The sequence below is a fragment of the Aristolochia californica genome, unplaced genomic scaffold (genome assembly GCF_029961685.1).
Source record: "Aristolochia californica isolate CCGP_79_NKW_82.1479 unplaced genomic scaffold, dmAriCali1.0.hap1 SCAF_5, whole genome shotgun sequence".
NCBI classification, from domain to species: domain Eukaryota; kingdom Viridiplantae; phylum Streptophyta; class Magnoliopsida; order Piperales; family Aristolochiaceae; genus Aristolochia; species Aristolochia californica.
In genome coordinates, this window is record NW_027182214.1 from 4973253 (window position 1) to 4993811 (window position 20559).

Sequence of the window (20559 nt, forward strand, 5' to 3'; positions counted from 1 at the left end):
GCCAAGCAGCAAGATGCGCAAGGACCCCATCAACAGGCCGAGATAGAAATCGTAAACGCAACAGACTCGAGCGCGGGCCACAACAAGCAGAACGTGTGCACGCACAGCCCAGGCAGAAGGCGTATTGGCGTTTGGGGTTGTCGAAGGTAAAATACGCATGCTGCGCAGAAGCTGTGGGCACGCGAGATCATGAAGCAACATCGCGGGTGCCCAACGCATTTGGGGTTGCCATGTTGGTTTCGCAACGCGCATGTGCGAGCGCATGCAAAGTGGCGAAATCTAGGAGGTTGTCATTTTAGGGGAGATTCATCTTTGGCCACTCCCATACGTTCCCTATGGCAACTAGGACTCATTTTAAGTATGATTTGAATGTTGATTGGGCAACCAAATGTATGGAGACACTTAGGACGTCCACATACAAGATTGAGTCCAAGAGGTAGTTGTAAGGGATCAAATCAAGGGATTTGAATAGGGAGATGCTCTCTTCTCATTTGATGGAAGGGAGAGACTCCAGGGGCTCAAAGCCTATAAATACCAAGGCATTCGACCCTTGTAGGGGCATTCACCTTCTTGTAGAGAAAACTTGTATAACATGCGAGGGAGAGAATTGTAGAGAGACTCTGGTAATCCCATTACAGGAGATTCATCAAGGGGTTTTCAGTACTTGCTGCCCCCTTGACTGACCATCTCAAGAAGGACTATTCTTGGCATTAGACGAAAGGATGTCAACAGTCCTTTCAGTGACTCAAAGACTCCATGATGGCTGAACCGGTGCTGCAACTTGCTGACTTTAGCAAGCCATTTGAGGTGCACATGGATGCCTCAAATTTTGCCATTGGAGAAGTGTTGGAGCAAGAAGGACACCCTGTCGCCTATGAGAGTAGGAAACTCAATGAAACTGAGCAACGATATACTGTTCAAGAAAGGGAAATGACTGTTGTAATACATTGTTTACGTACTTGGAGGCACTATCTATTAGGCTCCAAGTTTAATGTAAAAATTGATAATGTTGCTTCTAGCTACTTCTTGACGCAGAAAAAGCTCAGCCCGAAGCAAGCTCGGTAGCAAGACTTCTTGGCCAAGTTTGACTTTGAGATGATGTACAAGGCAGGGAAAGCTAATGCAGTTGCAGATGCCTTAAGCAGAAAGACGGGTTCTACTATGCCTTTTGATGGAAAGAAGGGCAAAAGGGTATTGGCGCACATATAACGTACGACACCAAAAAGAATTGCTGGAACGCACTCAGAAAGCATTCAAACTTGTGTTACACAAGTCAACAACACACCAGTACAAGCCAGCAACGAGCCAACACAAGCAGCAGCAAAATCGTATTTTTCGCAAGCAACGCGCGCGGAAGCAGCAACCGCACGCATACAGTGACATGAATTTGCATTGGTCTTCGCCAAGATGCCCAGGCCTATGGCATTGTGCAAGCCGCTGCATTAAGCAAAACGAGATGATTTTGGCTTGAGTACGGACTGCTCAAGACCAAAGGTAACAGATTTTACGTGCCAAAGTATGACAACTTACAGTGTGACCTCTTGAGGGAATGTCATGATTCTTTGTGGGCAGGACATCCAGGTCAAAGAAGGACGTTGGCCTTGCTATTTGACCAGTATTATTGGCCAGACTTGGAGAGCGATATGGAAAAATTTGTGCGCATATGTCTTATCTGTCAATAACATAAGATCGAACAATGAAGCCCAGAGGCTTGTTACAACCTATGCTCATTCCAAAACGGTCGTGGGAGTCTATTTCAATGGACTTCATTTTTGGTTTACGCAAGAAAGACGGGTTAAGGTCTATCATGGTAGTGGTGGACCGATTTACGAAGTACGAAGCATTCGTAGCAGTGCCAAGTGATTGTATAACGGAGGAAGCTGGTCGAGCATTCATGGCACAGGTGGTGAAGCATTGGGGGGTGCCCACAACGATCATAAGTGATCGTGACCCTAGGTTCACAGGGAAATTCTAAACCGAATTATTTAAACTATTAGGAACTACCCTTAATTTTTTCACCACTTTTCATCCTCAGACTGACAACCAAATTGAGCACATAAACTCTTTGTTGGAGCAATATTTGTGCTACTCTATTGTAGCTAATCAAAAGAATTGGCCAGACTTTTTGGACATGGCCCAATTCTCATACAACTTGCAGAAATCCAAATCCATAGGGCATAGTCCTTTGAGTTGGCAACATGACAACAACCCTTAGCGCCTATGGGACTCATTCCAGATACCTCACGGAAGAGTCTAGCAGCCCATCAACTGGCGAGGAGATGGAAAAACAAAACAGAATTGGGGCATGTCTTACTACATAAGGCAGCTAAAAAATGAAGAAGTGTGCTAATTTGAAGAGGAGGGTGTCTTCTTTCAAGGTAGGTGACCAGGTCCTTATGAAACTAAGACCTAAACAATTTTGTCACCTAAGAAGCAAGAACAAAGGTCTTTTGAAGAAATATGAAGGTCATTTTCCTATCATTGAATGTGTGGGCAACCTATCCTACAAATTGCAGCTGTCGAAAAGGTTTAAGTTCCACAATGTTTTTCATGTATCAAACCTTAAACTTTACTTTGAAGACTCGGACTCTAATAGAATAGTTCACCCAAGGGTCCAATGGATGTATCAACTACTTTGGTAAACAAAGTAGAGTATATTATTGCAGACCGAGAGGAGTGCCAAAGGGGCAAACCCCGGAGGATGCAATACTTGGTCAAGTGGCAGGGTCAACCGGAAAGTGAGGTAACATGGCAAGACGCTGCGGAGTTGTAGCAATTCGAGAAGGAGGTGGCCGACTATCGCCAAGGGACGCAGGCAAGGGCGTCTGCCTTATGGTGGTGGGAGTATGAGACGAAGGATGAAACCATAGTGTGGCTAGACACTAAGGCTGAAGACTGTGTAAGTCCAGTGCACATCAACAACAGCGATGGCCAAGGCCAAGTGCAATGGCACGGCCCAGAGTGGCGCACGCATACGACCGACATCAGTTGTAGAGGAAGAAGACATACTTGATCTTGCTAGACGGATGGCCAAGCAGCAAGACGCACAACGACCCCAACAGTCGACTGAGATAAAAACCGTTAACGCAACAAACGTGCGTGCGGTGCATAGCAAGTAGAATGCGCACACGTACACGGCCCAAGCAAAAGGTGCATTGGCGTTTGGGGTTGCCGAAGGTGAAATGCGTACACGACGCGGAAGCTGTGGGCGCGTAGGCGCCCAACATATTTGGGGTTGCCATGCTGGTTCCGTAACATGCGCATGCGGGGGCATGCAAAGTGGCGAAATCTGGGAGGTTGCCATTTTGGGGGAGATTCTTCTTTGGCCACTCCCTTATGTTCCATTTGGCAACTAGGACTCATTTTAAGTATGATTTGAATGTTGATTGGGCGGCCTAACGTATGGAGACACTTAGGATGTCCACATATAAGATTGAGTCCAAGAGGTAGTTGTAAGGGATCAATTCAAGGGATTTGAATGGGGAGAGGTTGTCTTCTCATCGGATGGAAGGGAGAGACTCCAAGGGGTCGAAGCCTATAAATACCTAGGCATTCGACCCTTGTAGGGAAAGCTTGTATAGCACGCAAGGGAGAGAATTGTAGAGAGACTCTGGTCTTCCCACTTGGACGGCCATCATTGTATTTTCAGTCGTCAATACAATGTATTCTCCCCCTCTAATCCTCTTGGTTTTCTTTATTTTTATACTGTTGTTCGACTTGGGGGGGGGGGGGGGGGGGGGGGGGTCGGGAGAAGGACTCTACCATGCAATCTTTTACATAACTCAACCAGAAACATATCTTGGAATCCTAAAACCTCTGCTCTGATATCATGTTGAAACTTAGGATTCCATTAATGTAAAATAAAAAAGAGAGTAAGAAGCGAGGAGAGAAGAGAAGAAGGTGAAGGATTAGGCTTTTCAAATGAGTTCCTAATCCTCTCCAACCTTTATAGATTGATTTAAAACTAAATTATTAACCTAACATTTATAAATAAAGAATTGATACATAAGTCTAATTACAAATATAGCATTGTCTTCTAATATCTCTCATGTCCTAAACAAAAGAGAGAGAGAGAGAGAGAGAGAGAGAGATTACCTAGGAGTAGGGGTGGCTTCGAACCGAGACGGCTCGCTAGTGGCTCGAGTTCGGCTCGGTTCGATTCGTTATCTCTCGAGCTCGAGCCAAGCTCAAGATCCGTTTAAATTAACGAGCCGAGCTCAACCAGAGCTAGGTTCGGCTCGTCGGATTGCGAGCCAGCTTATTAATATAACGAGCAGCGATTCGGGAATCGGGGGAATTTAGAAAAATTTTGGGAGTCTTTCTCGGGACTGGAAGAGAGTCACGTTGTGGGACTCTCTTCCATTCCGTCTCTATGAATCTCCCATACTTCTCTGCCATTTCCATGCCGTTTCAGCATGATTTTCTTACGGAAATCATTGTCCGTCAGTGGGGATTCATGGGAAATGGGGGATTTTGGTCTTCAAATCCCTCATTCTCCCTCTCCCTCTTCGATTCCTCACTCTCTATCAAAGACTTTGATTTTTTCATTTACGATTTCTTCCTCTGTGATTTCTTCTTCTTCCTCTTCGATTTCTTCATTCGATGTTCTTCCTCGTCGACAAGACAAAAGCCATGGTCCGATGGGAGGTAAGATTTTTTATTTAATGTTCTATTTTTTTTGTCGCCGACCTAACCCTAAAACATCTCTAACTCTCACTTCGTTTTAGCAGTGCTCCTTCATTCTTGGAAAAGTTTTGGAGATATCCCCGAATGGTGAACACTCTCTGTTTCTGTAAGTGTTGATTTTTTTTTCATTTTTATCTTCTATACGTTTTCTTCCTCTACGATTTTGGTGTTGATTTTTTTTCATTTTTATCTTCTGTACATTTTCTTCCTTTGCGATTTCGGTGTTGATTTTTTTTTTTCATTTTTAACTTTGTACGTTTCTTCCTCTGTTATTTCGGTGTTGATTCGAGCAAAACACAACAATGATCTTTCGATCAATATTTGAATGATTTGATTCTGATGTTGTTCGTATTTCGAAACTCAAAGGAATACGCATGATAGGAAATTTTTCCAACTGAACTCTTCCTATTCCTAAATATAATATTCGATTTCAATGAACCCGCTCTTACCATAACTATGGATATTACAATGAGGAGCAACCAACCCCTACTATTTTATTTGTTTTTCCCTCTTGACTGTTCAAAGAGGAAGTACTGCTATTTCCCCATTATATTTTGGTCTAATACCACTGTCACTGTGGCCCATAAAATAAAACAAGTGGACGTATATGAAACAATCATAATAATTAAATTGTTGTTCACCAAAACAAAACTCCTTTTTATGCATATGGAACTGAGCCCAATTTCGTTATGTTAGACTAGTAACAAGTCTAGTAAGTATGTATTCATCATACATATCAGAACAAAACATTTCGGAATACAGTACAAAAATTTTATTTTTAAACCCAATATTTCGTTGAATTGATACGTTAGATATAGACGGATGTAAATTATCTCTCTTTTTTGCAATCGATTTTTATCCTTCCTCTTTTATCTTCTTCCTCTTCGATTTCTTCATCTGAAGTTCTTCCTCGCCGACGAGACGAAAGCGACGGTCCAACGGGAGGTAAGATTTTTATTTAATGCTACCTGCTACATGATTTTTCATGTTTTTTTCTCATCATGGTAATTTTAATATTTTTAACGACATTAAGTAACTAGTAGTGGAAGAGTATTTTTTTATATGACAATAACTAATTTTATTTTTTTGTTTTTGTCATTGGTGGAGATTTTGCTCATACAGAGATGTATATTATTTTGTAGCATGAAGAGAAACAACTATAGTTTGTAAATTTATAATGGATTTATAGTTTTTATTTGGGTGATTGTAAATTGATAGTGATATTTCATTTAATTTTGTTGTGTTTGATTATTGTATGGAGTTTATTCATAATGTTATGCAGTGTATGGAGTGCTTAGACTATTTTATGGAGTGTAAGGAGTGTATAAATAATTTCATGGAGTATTTACGAAATGTATAAACAATTTTATGGAGTGTTTATGGAGTATTTATGTAGGTATTATGTATATAGATTATGCCCAATTTTAAGTAGAGGGCATGCTGAATTTTATACCAGCATTATATACATAGATTATGCCCAAGTAAAGGTCATGCCCAATTTTATTTAAAATATATGTATAATTTTATATATAATTTATTTTATATATATATATATATATGTATTTTGAAAAGTTTTAAATATAGACTGGGCTCGGCTCGAGCTCGAGTTCGAAATATTTAAATCAAGTTCAGCTGAACATAGGCAAGTTCCGGCTAAGCTTTCCTCAATGCCACTCCTACCTAGGGTAAATGACCGGTAAAATTAATTAAATTTTTAATCCGAAGATTCTGACTGGAAATTAGCATCCCAAAGCGTAAAAGCTAGGTGTCGGCATTCCTTTCCCAGCTGACGTGTACTCTAATTTCTGGTCGACGTGTTTCTCCTCTTTGCGTCTCTGCTGTAACCGATTTGCGCGTTTATTTCGAGTCTAGATTTGGACGGTGTGAAACTCAGTACGATCCTTCAACGGTCATGATCATTCAATTCCTATCAGCACGTGCTCACCTGCAGCGTCAAGATCGAGACCCGACGTGAGATTCGAAACCGTTAAAAGAAAGCTTCTCCGAAACTGCCGAGCCGATATAGGCCGATATGATCCTTTTTCAACCGATATGATTCGAGATGAGCCGATATGAACCGAGCCTTTTTATCTTCTTGCTTAAAAGAGCGAAAAGGTTTTCTCTCTCTTCCTCTCTATGTAACTACCATTATTGCTAGCTTCCTTTTTCCTCTTTTCTCTGTGATCCACTCACTATATGAGACTTCCCCGAACGATTCGAAGCGGAAGTCCGTTTTATCTTTTCAAAAGCTTCCGACTGAAATTTCAGTTGTTTCGGGTAGAATCGACCTCGAGCTGTGTTTGTTCGAAATTGGTCTCCGTCGGAGACTCCAATTCCTGTCTATCTTCCTCCCTCTCTGATGGCATACTCTTCTTCTCCCGCTCGGAGTACAGTCAAGGTACAGCGAACTCTCGGGCGGTCCATGAGGACTGTCAGGTCGAAAATCTTCTCCCAGACCGGTGCATTGCCGGAGCAGAATTTGTCTGAGACCCTGACAGATTCCGTCATCGACTTCAGACTCATTGAGCTTGCTGCCGGTGATGGTGGATCTCAGAAGTCGCCCTCGCTGGAGGTGACGGAGTTTCTGGAGCTTTCGCAAACTTTCAGTGATTTTTCAGCTTACAGCAGTGACATTTCCGGCGAGTTGGAGCGCCTTGCGAAGCTGCCGGAATCGGATCATTGGAGCCGCCATGGCGGCTCCGACATCGACTGCGAGGTAGGGTCAGGTTTCCTCCATCGGGAGAACCTGACTTCGGAGATCTTCGAGAGCGGTTGCTTGGAAAATATTCACCATACTGTTCAGATCTGCGTGAAAGGTCTACAATCACCATCCGTTACCGACCAGAGATTGACCACGGCGAAGCTTCGCCTGCTGGCAAAGAACCGACCGGAAAATCGGGAGCTCATCGGGTCCTCCGGGGCGATTCCGGCGCTGGTCCCGCTCCTCCGCTCAGTGGATCCGTCAACGCAGGAAAATGCGGTGACGGCGCTGCTTAATCTGTCGCTGGACGAGCGAAACAAGAAACTGATCGCCGATGCCGGAGCGATCAAGCCTCTGGTTTACGCTCTGAAGATTGGGACTGCGGCGTCGAAACAGAATGCCGCCTGCGCGCTGATGAATCTGTCGCTGATCGAGGAGAACCGACTGTCCATCGGGGCGTGCGGCGCGGTGCCTCCGCTGGTGGCGATGCTGATGGGGGAGAGCAATCGAGGGAAGAAGGACGCCATGGCGACGCTGTACAAGCTGTGTGGGGCGCGACAGAACAAAGAGCGAGCGGTGATGGCGGGGGCGGTGGCGCCGCTGGTGGAGATGGTGGGGGAGCGCGGGGGCGGACTATCAGAGAAGGCTATGGTAGTATTGAGCAGCCTGGCGACAATCCCAGCCGGGAGGGAGGCGGTGGTTGCGGAGGGAGGAATTCCAGCACTTGTGGAGCCTATCGAGGACGGGTCCGCCAAGGGGAAGGAGTTCGCTGTCTCGACGCTGCTGCAGCTATGCGGGGACTGCGTCACCAACAGAGGATTGCTCATCCGCGAAGGCGGTATTCCACCTCTGGTGGCTCTGTCTCAGTCCGGCACTGCCCGTGCCAAGCACAAGGTACTGCTACTCTTTTTACGCCTCTGATCTAACCACTTCGCTTTCGAACATTTTTTCTTTATAGTGGAGAAAACCCATTTGTAGATCTTCAAAGTTTGGTAGGAAATGATTTTTACAATGAAAACAGATTTGTCCCTGGAATTTATGGATGAAATTAAGGGGATCTTTTTCCTCTGTGATTGAGAAGTGAGGGCATTAAAAGTGACGCTTATTCTGATCATAAATAGAATTACAGTGAAAATTGAAATTTGATTGAATGCAACTTTCCCTGTTCATCAAATTGAACGTTTTGCTGATAGCAGAAATTTCCATTCTTCTGTTCTTGTAACAGGCGGAGACTCTGCTCAAGTATTTGCGGGAGAATAGACAAGTGGCATCTCCTTCGTGTCCTTAAGGATTATATAGCAAGAGGGAAGGAAGAAGCTCTGTGTTTTTGTTTCATTTTGTTTATTAGGAAAATTTTCCCTTCTCACTGGGTCAATGGTTTTCATGACTGTAAATAGGGGCTTTCATGGTTTGTAATCTGTACAGTGTGGTTTGTTAATTGTTCACCTGAGAGAGAAAGACAGTAGAAGACGATGAAAAACATGGAGAGACAGTAGACTTAACCTTAGCAGTATTGAACAAAGGTTAGAAAGAGGAAGTGAAGAGACTTTGATGGTTGCGAAGAAATGAGAGTTCAAGAGGTTGAGATTTGGGTGATCCAAATTCTTTTATGTAATTGATATATGCTTTGATATGAATTCAGCCTCATCAACACCCATTGCTGCTCTTTATACTAATATCCAAATTACTTCTTGAACTGCTCAGAGGTATTTGCTCAGGGACGGGGTTTCCAACCAGTGAATCCCATCTCCTCTTTCAAAGTTCACATTGTTGTAGATGCCAGTGCAGTATCCAATGGTTGTAGACTTCGGCCCCAGTGAAAAAATGGGTTTTGTCACCCCAAGCAGGTCTGTTTCGATCAAATTCTTATTTTCTTTTTCTTTTCTAGGGTTCCAAACAGACCCTTAAGAGACCATGGTTATGATTTCTAATTTTTGAACAGTTGAGGTGAAGTATTTTGCTCCTTTAATTATTAAGCAAGACAGGCTGTTTTAAAGATTCACTTGGAATAAAGTAATTGGACAGGGAAAGGCACCTGATGCTTTTAGATCAAGTAAATCCAATGTTAATCAAGTGAACAAAAGAATAGTGGCATTAACAGAAGTTGTTGAACTAAAACCCCTAAACCAACAATCCTTAAAATATACTCTTGTTGTCTGTTCGCTATGGGCATATGATTTCTGGTTTTGTGACTTATTAGTTGGATCCAGTCTTGTTCGATTTATATATATTTTTTAACAAACTGGGGTCATCACCCACAAATAGGTGTTGAAAGAGGTGTCTGGGGTGTTGTGCCCACTCCCTGGTTGGTGGGAGGAGGAAGAGGAAATTTCCCCTTAGTTTTTTGAGTTGATCTAACTTTCCAGCCACACCTGATTGGTCAATCCAGTTTTCACTTGTTGAAGGGATTGGGTTTTGTTGAACTCCATTTCATTTGATTTGGCTTAGATCAAATACCACTAGTAAAGCTAATTGTTAAAATCGAAGTTTCAATCAAAACTATGATCAATTATTGAGATCAGAGCCTGATTGATAGTCAAGATTGAAGGAATATGATCACTAGTTAACCAATACTCAAATTCAAAGATCTTGATAATTAAAACATAGGGGTTTAGTAAAACAATTGACCAATGGTCAAAATCAGAGTGTTTTGTCCAAATCAGAATTGATTACTGTGATCAAAGCCCGATTAATGGACAGAATAAAGACGATTACATGGGCCACAAAAAAGATTAAATAAAAAAGAGAGGTCACCCAATCGCCACATAAGCACCGCCTAAGTGCCACATTAAGTAAAGGAGTTGGCACATGACTCACGAGTGGTGTTATAGGAAAACCCACCCAAGCAATGGAGGTGGCACATGGGTGACATGGTGTCGTAGGAAGACGTGCTCAAAGGAAAGTCACATTATTTCAAATGGGCAAGATGAGGTGTCACACTCTCATGAGTTGAAGAATAAGTCTTGCCACATGTCTTTCTCCCCTTTTATGTATACCTAGCCAAGGGGAGAGAGAATATAAGGGAAAGAAAAAGACGTGATGGTTGAACTACCTCCACCACCCTATAAATAAAGGCACCCTTGAAAACTTTGAGAAAATTGTCTGGAAAAGGAAAATTATTTGAGAATTTTTCCAAGTTCCATTGCATCAAAACTTTGTTCACAAGATTAGAAAAGCTCTAGTTGTGCTCCCAATTCAAATCTCAAACCAATTTGAAGCCTTGTCAAATTCATAACAACAAGAAATCATTTTTGTCACTCTTTTATTACTATCCTTGGAGGTACTACACAAAATAAGAGATCAAATCTTCTCATTAAGTACTAAATGGAGACTAGTTATAAAATTGAGGATAATCAACCAACAGAGTTCCAGTATATTCGTCAAATTAAGCAAAGTTCGAATCTTCATGAGTAGAGATTGAATAAAATGACTCTTTAGATAACCGAACTCACATCACCTAAAACCTTGTAATTGTCCTTGTTGTTATACTTATGGTTGTGCCACCTCGAGAACTGGATCCCTTTGTACGTGGTCATTTTTGGTATACTTGGTAGGACAACCTCTACCTCTCATCTCTTTCTCCACTTTTGCATTCTCAACTCAATAGCATCCTTCGATAATGGTAAAAGAAAGGAAGTCAATGCCACCAGCTTAAGTCCCACTCGACAAAGCATGAGGCCCTTTGGTCCAATTGATGCTTACCCATGTGTATTGAAGCAAGTGAATACATATTCAAGAGCTACTTACTCTCAAATGGGTAGCACCCACTGGTGCCTTTTTCAAAGTTTGTGCTAGTCCAATCACCCATTCAATGTCAAAGAATCTCTTCACCAACAAGCCTTCTTTTAGGAGAGGGGACAACAACCAAAACATTATATTCTCTTTAGAAAAGATTAAGGGTACTAGAGTTATTCAAGTATACTTGCAACATCCAACTCATAGTTCTCACTAGCCCATCAAAGGTGCAGTGGGTTGAATCTTCCATCCCCTTCAAAGTTTTCTTCACCAATTGCATCACCTTTAATCAAAGTTACCACAATGGTGACTGAAGCAAAAACATTCGAGGAGTAGATCATTGAACTCCATCAAGTGATGAAGGAACAAGACAAAGAAATCTTGGTCAGAGATGTTCAAATCACTCAACTTATGAATAATTTTGAACTTCTAGTAGCTAATATGGGAGAACTCTTTCACACAGCAAACAAGCACCAAGTATATATAAGCACGTCAGCCAATGCACTTCCTAACTAGCATGAGAAATCTAATAGAGTCCAATTGGTTGAGCATAAATCCATTACCATAGAAGTTCTTAATGAAATCAATGCCAGTGATGTTCCAAGGAACCCTCTTGTTGATAGGGGATAGGTCTTATGTCTATGCAAGGCATACGGGTAACTTATTCAAACACTTAGGATACCGATTCATCAAAATTCCAATAGTCCAATGGTGTTGAAAATCCCAAAAAGTGCATCGCCCACTTCATTGAGACTTGAAATAATGTCGGTACTGATGGAGATCTTCTTGAAAAGTAATAGAAATGCTTCTTGAAAGGAAATGCATTTAATTGGTTCATTAAACTTCTAAAAAATCAACTGATAATTGGGAGCAAGTGGAGCACAAGTTCTTAAGCTAGTTTTATAGCATTCATCACGTTATAACCTTGATGGAGCTCACCAACATGAAGCAACATAAAAGGAAAAAATGATTCATTACATAAATTGCTCAAGAAATCTAAGCCCCAATTACAAAGAAAGTGCCAACTTGTTGACTAAGACTAAAATCAACATGTGTATTGGAGGGATGTGTTGGGGCTTACTGTACTTCTTATCGAGTCAGAAGCCCAAAGATTTTCAAGAGTCGGTAATAGAAGCACATAAAATGGAATCCTCATTGAGCAAAAGGGTGAGGGGAAGACTTCAATTGATGACCCTAGAAAAAAGTTAAAATGAAAAAGGAATACTAAAAACTTTGTTAAAGGATCATCTAAAGAATCTCACACAACCAAAGTTATCATACTTGCCAAAATTCAGATGAATCAAAGAATGGTGGTAACTAAAACAAACCAATGGAGACAAAAGTGAAAAAAACTTAAACTAAAGGAAAGACAAGCAAAATCCTATCCCTTTCATGACTCAAATGTGCTTGTGATGTTGGAGTGACTACTCAAGAAGTGAATGGTAAAATTTCCAGAACCAAACATAATAGAAGATGATGAGGAGACCAATGATCCAAATTATTACAAATTTCACCAAATAATTGGACATCCCACATAAAAAAAAATTATTGAAAATCAAGGTTTTAGAATTGGCAACAAAAGTGTGTATCACAGTTGATCTTGTAGATGAGCCAATTGCTTCAAACTCGGTGTTTGTGAAGACATTAAAGATGCTAATAAAAAAATGCCAAAGGAGGGAAGCCCTTTTTAGTAAAGTTTGAATTGTTTGGTGTACAAATAATTAAGACGGGACGAGAAGCTTTCACCCTTACACAAACTCAAATTTTTAGAACATCCCTTTCGAAGAAAGATGATGATGTGAGGTGAACATTGGTAAAATGCAAGAAAAATATTACAAGGAAGTGATCGCATTAAGATTTCATTTAGCCAGATGACTACAAAGAAGCGTCCCGAGATGAATGTATAAGAACACAAAAGATAGGGGCATTGTGCTGATGAGGCTGCAACACCTTTTTGGTCAAAAAGAGAAACATAGTCATAGAAGAGGAATCACAGTTGTAAAATATTTGCCTGAGTGATTCATGACATGGAGGACATTGGTAACCTTAAGTTCAAAACCATCTTTGGATAAATTGAGTGAAAAAAATTGCAACGTAGCTTGTACTCTATTGGAAAGCAGATATGGAAGAGTCTAATATGACGCTAATAGATTGCGATGGCGATGACTGAAGATTGTTAAAGAGGAGACGATGGCGGTGAAAGAAATGTTCAGAAATGGAGTTGATGACAATGGCATCGTTGCGTATCCAGTGAGGGTTGGGAAAGTTGAGAAGGTTGCTGCTATGATGGCGATTCAACAAAACCGATGGCAGAGAGTCAGAATCAGTAGGCAATGGCAGTAAGGATTCTTAAACCTTCTGCTGACAGAGTCAAGAGTGGAGGGAATGAGGGCGTCAGACTCGGAAAGGAATCGATGGTGATGTCGGGTGACCATAAGGTTAGGAGAAGAAGGAGAAGTCATGGCAACGGCGACAACGGTGGAGGTTGGCGATGAGGGATGCGTCATCGATGGGAAACCTAAAGGACAACATAAGGAAGAATGATAAAGGGTTTCAGAGTTTGTGGGAGGGAGAGGCGGAGAACCAGGAGGGAGGTTTTTTTTTTTCGAGAGGTAAGAGCTGGGGGTACAGCTTGAGTCATGATGGGCAGCAAGGATTTAAAAAAAAAATGGAAGAAGGCAAATGCAGATGGAGACCCGGTCTAACCATGGTCTCTTCCAATCTATAACCCTACCGGTCGACAACGATCAAGTCTCTTTAACAGACGGTATGACATCAAAGTGCTTTTAACCCATCTTAATATAAGTACAGCTTAATAATTCAAGAGAGTTGCTAAGAACCTAAGCCAAAACAGGGCGTTAGAATCGGGGATTTGATCCCAGGGGCTTCAAAGCCTTTCATGTATTAAACTAAAAAATGAAACAAATTCCATGACCAGAAAATGATGAAAAACCTATAATCTTCCCGTAGTTGTCACTGCTGCAAATCTGTCACAACTTTTGACAGTTCTCCAGCATAGAGGTTCTTCTCTGGCTAAAAGAACTATAACTTAACTATGATTTTCATCCCTACCACAATGTTAAAGTAAGCACATACGGATTTTCTTACGTATACATCGGTCAGCTTGCTCGCCAAAACTGCCAGGGAGCTCATTGGCACCACCACTGTCCGTTTCTCCAAGTTTAGATAAACATCAAACACAAGCACCTCTATTTTCTCAGAGGCCAAAGAACCCAAGTTCGCTGGCTTTCTCCTTCTCAAACGTCTCAAAGTACTGATATATGATTGTCACGGCAAGCAAGATCCCTGTCCCCGACCCAATTGCTCCCATGAAATCTGCCATCACAGTTAGCGCACCAATACATATGCCACCAAAAGCAGCTGCAGTGGGAATGTAACGGTTCAGTTCCTTCTGCAGATTGGACTCCCTGTGACCAGGCATCACCATTTGTTGTTCCTGCAGATGCGTGCAGATAAAAGCATAAAACCAGATACTTAAAAATGTAAGGTCTACTTGATACCAACAGTCAGATATGAGCATAAATCTGCAAAGGAATAGGATACATATCCCTAATCGACTAAGGTATACTTTAAAATTAGAAAAAGTAAATCCAAGAAGGCATCTAGTCTCCAGGAGGATTGGCTGTAACATCTACAACTCAACTAAGCCTTAGGCTTTTAAGGGTTATAATGGCAATTTTATAAAATAAATAAACTGAATAGATGTAAGATGCTATACCCTAAGCTGCTTAGCCACATCTCTAGCAGAGGAACCAGACACTTCTATCCAAGTTTTTGAGAAGAGTGCACACGCTGAAAGCATAAACACAACGTAAAAAAGTGCATGGAATGGATTCGCTGCCATATCTGCCAAGCTGAAAAGAATGAAGTATATTTTTAGAATGAGTGAAACCAGAAACTATTTCCATAGAACTTGAAGTAGAAAAATAAGCATCATCACCTAGCTGGGGCTGTCATGTAGTATGCAAGGCCACCAACGGGAATATACTGACCACCTGAATACTCAGATTCTTTCCATTTACCCAGTAGATTCACAAGGAAATTTCCACTGTACCTCCTGTATAACAACTGCAATAGATATAAATAGCATGAGCATTCACAATGCAAAAAAAAAAAAAAAAAAACAATGACTAGATCTAATTTCAACCAGCATTTAAGAGATTAAATACCTGTGAGATAAAATAGAGATTTGAAACAAGTGCTGACTGCAGAATGATTGGCATGTTGGAGGTGTAGAACAGTTTGATGGGATATGAACCTTGTTGACCACGGGCATTCTTTGACCTCACTGGTAAAACAACACGGAATCCTTGAAAGTAAATTACAATAAGGAACACCAAAACTGTTGCAAGCAAGTTCGTGACATTCGGAAGATTCTGTCGATAGAAAGCCTCGCGCAGAGCGCGAACCTTATCAGTTCGAGTTATAAGAAGATGGAACAAAGCAATAACAGCTCCTTCAAATTCAGCTCCTCGGCCACTGTTGATTGTGGTGGGGCTGAATGCTTTCCAAATGATATTTTCACTGCAAAAGTATAGCAACATAAAGAAAAAAAATCAACTATTATACATGACTTTACTAAAAGAAAGAAGAAGAAAGCATGCAACTAACCAGATATTGGTGGCTATAAACAAAGAAATGCCAGATCCAAGACCATATCCTTTTTGCAGTAGCTCATCTAAGCATATTACTATCAAACCAGCAAAACACAGCTGAACAATTATGAGGATGGCATTTCCCACACCAAGTTGGTTCACGCTGCCATACATCCCAGAAACAACATACGCAACCGCCTCACCCACAGCAATGAGGATTCCCAGTAACTTCTGAGCACCATTTCTATAGAAACAAAATACATGTCAGCCACCATGATATGAAAATCTGAGCATACACCAAGTTCAACCCTACAAAATATGCCATAGTAAAAGCAAAAAGACTCAAATGAATTTTGACAACCTAGAAGATGTCGGACATATAGATGCATTCATAGCAATGATGAGCATTCCAAAGATTTTGTTATTCGCAGAAATGCATGCATCTGCAATCTCTGGTCATTTTCCGAAAGCCAAAATTTGTCAAGTTCCAAAGCAGATTACCATCTTCCACACAGCCATATCATAAATAACAAGGCCAGAAGTCTGTGGAGACGATTTAGCCTCAGATCAAAGCGATCCACCAGAGCAGCAGTAAGTAATCGGCTAGCAGGCAAAGATTACCGAATTACCGATAAATTACACAAATACAAACCCAATTGTACATGAAAAGCGATTACTCAAACTAATCAACCAAAAAAACCAACAGACTGCGGACTTTAAAGGAAAATACTTACAATAGGGCCCGATCCTCTCGAACACTGTTGTCAACTTCAATTATCTTGGAACCTGCCAAAAGTTGCATCACCAACCCAGACGTCACAATGGGGGTAATTCCAAGTTCCATGACAGTCCCACGGTTTGACGCAAGGATAACACGCATCCAGTAGAAGGGATCTGCTCCTGTTGTTGAATGAATGCCATACAGAGGGAGCTGACTGCAGACAAGGAAGATAAAAAGCGAAATCACAGTATAGATAACCTTCTCTCTGAAGGGAACCCTCCTATCTGCAGATTGTACCTCAGGCAGGATCGAGAGAAAAGGTCTAACAAGATGAAGAACTCGAAATCCTCCACCCATCTTTTCTTGTCAAATCTATTCCACAACTGTTAAAAATCAACCTAAATTATTAATCAAACAACACCAAAAATATCAACAACTGGCGGAGATTCTCGCCAGATCTTCGAAGAAAATTTAATCGAACTACTCTAACCTAGAAATACCTTGGATGGATCTGAAATTGAGAGATCTGGAAAGAAATACGTATTTCGAGAATGACCACGCCAGAAACCCTAAAACGCCAGCACAGCATCCTTATATATAATATAAACCAGAGGTTCGGCATCACTCTGGCCTCCACATCAGCTCTCTTCGTGGAAATAAGTCTATGTGGATTTTTTTCATATTTAGATTTTTGCTTAGATAAAAATGATCCAATCTCCTTTATTTAAATTCAATTTAAACTTCTACTTAGAAATAAGTATTTCGATAATGGCCGTTGCCAGAAACCCTAAAACATAAGTACATCATCTTTATATATAATATAACCCAGAGGTTCGACATCACTCTGGCCTCCACATCAGCTCTCTTAGTGGAAATACGTCTATGTGGATTTTTTTCATATTTAGATTTTAGCTTAGATAAAATGATAGCTTTCTAACTTCATCTCTAAGCTAAATTCTGATAGGGAACATTGAACTTATATCAATTTATATGTTGTATGGGTCGTAACCCTGTATTCAGCTTAAGCACTAGACTTAAACCATTATACTTTGTTTTTTTAATTCTTCATGTCACCAGGCTTTCTACGACAAAAGTACAAAGGGTAAAATGTTGATTTTCAATCTATCTTTGATCCGACATAATTTGCATTAGAATAGCTCGACACTTCTTTATGACCATAACAGTTGTACTATACAGTCCTCCCTTTAAAAATCTCAAAATTCTATGTATAGCTTCCATATGAGTTTTCCTAGGAACCTCTATGAATAAAGAAGATAGAGGCAATATAATTAAGTGAATGAGTGACATGAGATGTAATTATATAATAACTTAAGTTCCTTTTGTCTGTACTCATGTATTAAGGTTTTTACCCTTACAAACTATAACTAAGAGCTCAAATTTGTGCTCTCATGTATTAAGGTTTTTACCCTTACAAACTATAACTAAGAGCTCAAATTTGTGCTCTCAGTATTCCTCTCACACTCGTCCTCTCTCTTCTCCTCTTTAAACCTAGACCTTCTAGTGATGGAACACTAAAATTTAACCTGATATTAGTGTATAAATTTTAGGGTTATTAAAGCAAAGTTTCTCTAAGGTGTTGTTGAATCATGGAAAGGAGATCAAATTGTAGTCATTAGAGGAGGTAAAGGTGTATTTTTTTTTTTAAGTTTTAGCAAGGCCCTACATTAAATATGTGTTAAATCCCTTATTACCTAAACTCATTCATTGTCATGTTAGAATCAATCTCAATTCGTTTTTAGAATCAATTCTTCAATCTATACAAATTTTAGTGCAACTTGGCCAAAATCATTGCCGAATTCTAATTTTTTTGAAAGTCCTTATTCTTGCCTTGTTTTGATTGGTTTATCATGCCATAAATTTACTTTGCTAAATTCGAAAGTTCTTCTAAAATTTTGGACTAAATCTCTACTTGTTGCTCAAGTTATTTGCTCTCTAGTTTCCAAAAACCCTAAGTTATGGTTTGAAGTTTTTTAGAAATTTTCCTTATTCATGATATGTTTGGAATCGCCTTCAAAATCACCAATTTTTTTTTCTGAAATATTCAGCCTAATTATCAATGTTCTAAGGCAATTAAGAGTGTTGGTTTAATAGTATAATTTTTTTTTTAAAGTCAAGCCATACTTATGCCCTTAGATTAATAAGTCTTGCACACGTACGTTTTTGTGTTAGTTCATGAATTCAATCTAAAAATTTAGTACTTGCTTAGTTAATGGAGAAAGATTGATCATTTACCGTTAGGGTCAGTCCAAAGTGTGTTTGTGTATTTTCTATAAGGGAAATCCTTGTAGTTTTGTTTTTAATAGCTGAAATTTCAAGTAATTCATTATCTTCTTCGAGTTATGTTGGTTTTAGCAAACATGATCCCTTGAGAACGTGGATGACGGGGTTACAAGGACGGTGAATGGGTCAAGGCCAGGTTTGACATTTAGGGTTTTTGAGGTCAAGGATCAAGGTCATGTTCTGGTTTTGAGAAACCAAATTCATGCCAAGTACGCTCGAGCTTTCATGTTGCAACTTTTTTTATGTTCGCTATTTACTGTTTTTAGTTTAGATTGAAGTATGTTATAATTAGAGCCTCTAAAATTATTTAAGGCTTGTTTGGAACCCACATAAAAGAAAATAAAAGAAAAGAAAATTAGAGAAAATTTTGTTGTTTGGGAGTAGAGAATCATTGAGAGAAAAGAAAATAAGAGAGAAAATCAAGTTAATAAATTTTTTCTCACAAAATGATGAAATTTTGGGAGAAAATAAAAGAAATAGAAATTTGAGAGAAAATCTTAATCATCAAAATTTTAAATTATTATTAATTTTCTTCTCTTTTCATTTTCTATGAGTATCCAAACAAGAGAAACTATATTTCTCTTCCATTTTCTCTCTCATTTTCCATTGGCATTCAAACAAGAAAAAAAAACTTCTTTTCTTTTATTTTCTCCTCTTCCTCTTCTCTTCCTTTTCTTTTATCTTCACTTTATGTGTTCTAAACACAACCTTAGGAATATTGTTTTTAAAATAATTATTATTATTACTATTATAATAAATTTATAAATAAAAGTCTATAGATTATATGATTTTAATTGATAAATAAAAGTTTATCTATAATTTTTTTAATAATTATAGATATTTTAGTTCTTAGATTTGTATATAATTTTAATTAATAATTTTAAAATATATATTAATTTTCTTTTCTTTTCCATTTTATTGTGCATCCAAACAAGAAATATCATGTTTCTCTTTTGTTTTCTCTCTCATTTTCCATGGACATCCAAACAAACGAAAAAGAAATTTCTTTTCTTGGTTCTCTCTTCTGTTTCTCTTTTGTTCTTCTCTCCACTTTTTGTGTTCCAAACACCACCTAAATGAATCTCATTAGAGCCCTTGGCTCCATAGAGTTTGAATTAAACTAATAATAATTCAATATCACAAAGCATGTAGCTTGGAGACTTTTATCCTATGCAAGTAACTAAAAGGAACTAGAAAACTGAGGCAACCAAAGCAGACACCAACCATGCTTATTTGAGAGCTTTCATGGCCTAACTCTACTTTCTGCTTTTGTCCCCAATCCTTTATAACTCAATCATATAATACTTCACCTCTCGTTTCCTAATCCTAACCCAATTAATTACCCTTGTAAATAGGCTTACACAACTCTTATTGGGTTGTAAAACTGAAATGACCGGTTATCGTTTTTTGGGCTTCACTTCATCCTACATAAAATAGCATAGAATAGGAATTCTTGACCAACATGACCATGGACTTAAACCCATATTTGACATCAGATAGAGAAAGTTATTTTTTGTTGTTTGGTAGCAAGAATCATTGAGAGAAAATCAAGTTAATAAATTCTCTCACAAATGATGGAATTTGGGGGGAAAAGAAAAGAAATAGAAACTTGAGAGGAAATATTAATCATCAAAATTTTAAATATTACTAATTTTCTTTTATCTTTCATTTTTCACATGTATCCAAACAAAAGAAACTATATTTCTCTTCCATTTTCTATCTCATTTTCCATTGACATTCAAACAAGATAAAAGAAACCTCTTTTGTTTTGTTTTCTTTTCTTTTTCTCTTTCTCTTCT

At 39.5% G+C, this 20559-nt stretch overlaps 2 protein-coding genes across 2 annotated transcripts; one reads left to right on the forward strand and one right to left on the reverse strand.

Moving 5' to 3' along the window:
• The first annotated feature begins 6882 nt into the window (after nucleotides 1–6882).
• Nucleotides 6883–9339, forward strand: LOC137966170 (U-box domain-containing protein 4-like). Its single transcript, XM_068812716.1, has 2 exons — nucleotides 6883–8281; nucleotides 8613–9339. Exons 1-2 carry the CDS (start codon nucleotides 7046–7048, stop codon nucleotides 8673–8675), a joined length of 1299 nt encoding a protein of 432 aa, XP_068668817.1. The 5' UTR covers nucleotides 6883–7045; the 3' UTR covers nucleotides 8676–9339.
• Nucleotides 9340–13918: 4579 nt separating this feature from the next.
• LOC137966291 (uncharacterized) lies at nucleotides 13919–17036 on the reverse strand. Its single transcript, XM_068812872.1, has 7 exons — nucleotides 16960–17036; nucleotides 16473–16842; nucleotides 15755–15982; nucleotides 15313–15667; nucleotides 15084–15211; nucleotides 14862–14997; nucleotides 13919–14579 (listed from the first exon to the last, which is right to left on the reverse strand). Exons 2-7 carry the CDS (start codon nucleotides 16814–16816, stop codon nucleotides 14340–14342), a joined length of 1431 nt encoding a protein of 476 aa, XP_068668973.1. The 5' UTR covers nucleotides 16817–16842; nucleotides 16960–17036; the 3' UTR covers nucleotides 13919–14339.
• Between the last annotated feature and the right edge of the window lie 3523 nt (nucleotides 17037–20559).

What these genes read in the sequence shown, in the direction of transcription:
- LOC137966291 (XM_068812872.1), bottom strand. Translation starts at nt 16,816, where the DNA reads ATGGGTGGAGGATTTCGAGTTCTTCATCTTGTTAGACCTTTTCTCTCG. An exon ending in TTTATAGCCACCAATATCTG is followed by an intron (nt 15,668 to 15,754) that starts GTTAGTTGCATG and finishes ATACTTTTGCAG; the next exon opens with TGAAAATATCATTTGGAAAG. An exon ending in TACATGACAGCCCCAGCTAG is followed by an intron (nt 14,998 to 15,083) that starts GTGATGATGCTT and finishes CATTCTTTTCAG; the next exon opens with CTTGGCAGATATGGCAGCGA.
- LOC137966170 (XM_068812716.1), top strand. Translation starts at nt 7,046, where the DNA reads ATGGCATACTCTTCTTCTCCCGCTCGGAGTACAGTCAAGGTACAGCGA. An exon ending in CTGCCCGTGCCAAGCACAAG is followed by an intron (nt 8,282 to 8,612) that starts GTACTGCTACTC and finishes TTCTTGTAACAG; the next exon opens with GCGGAGACTCTGCTCAAGTA.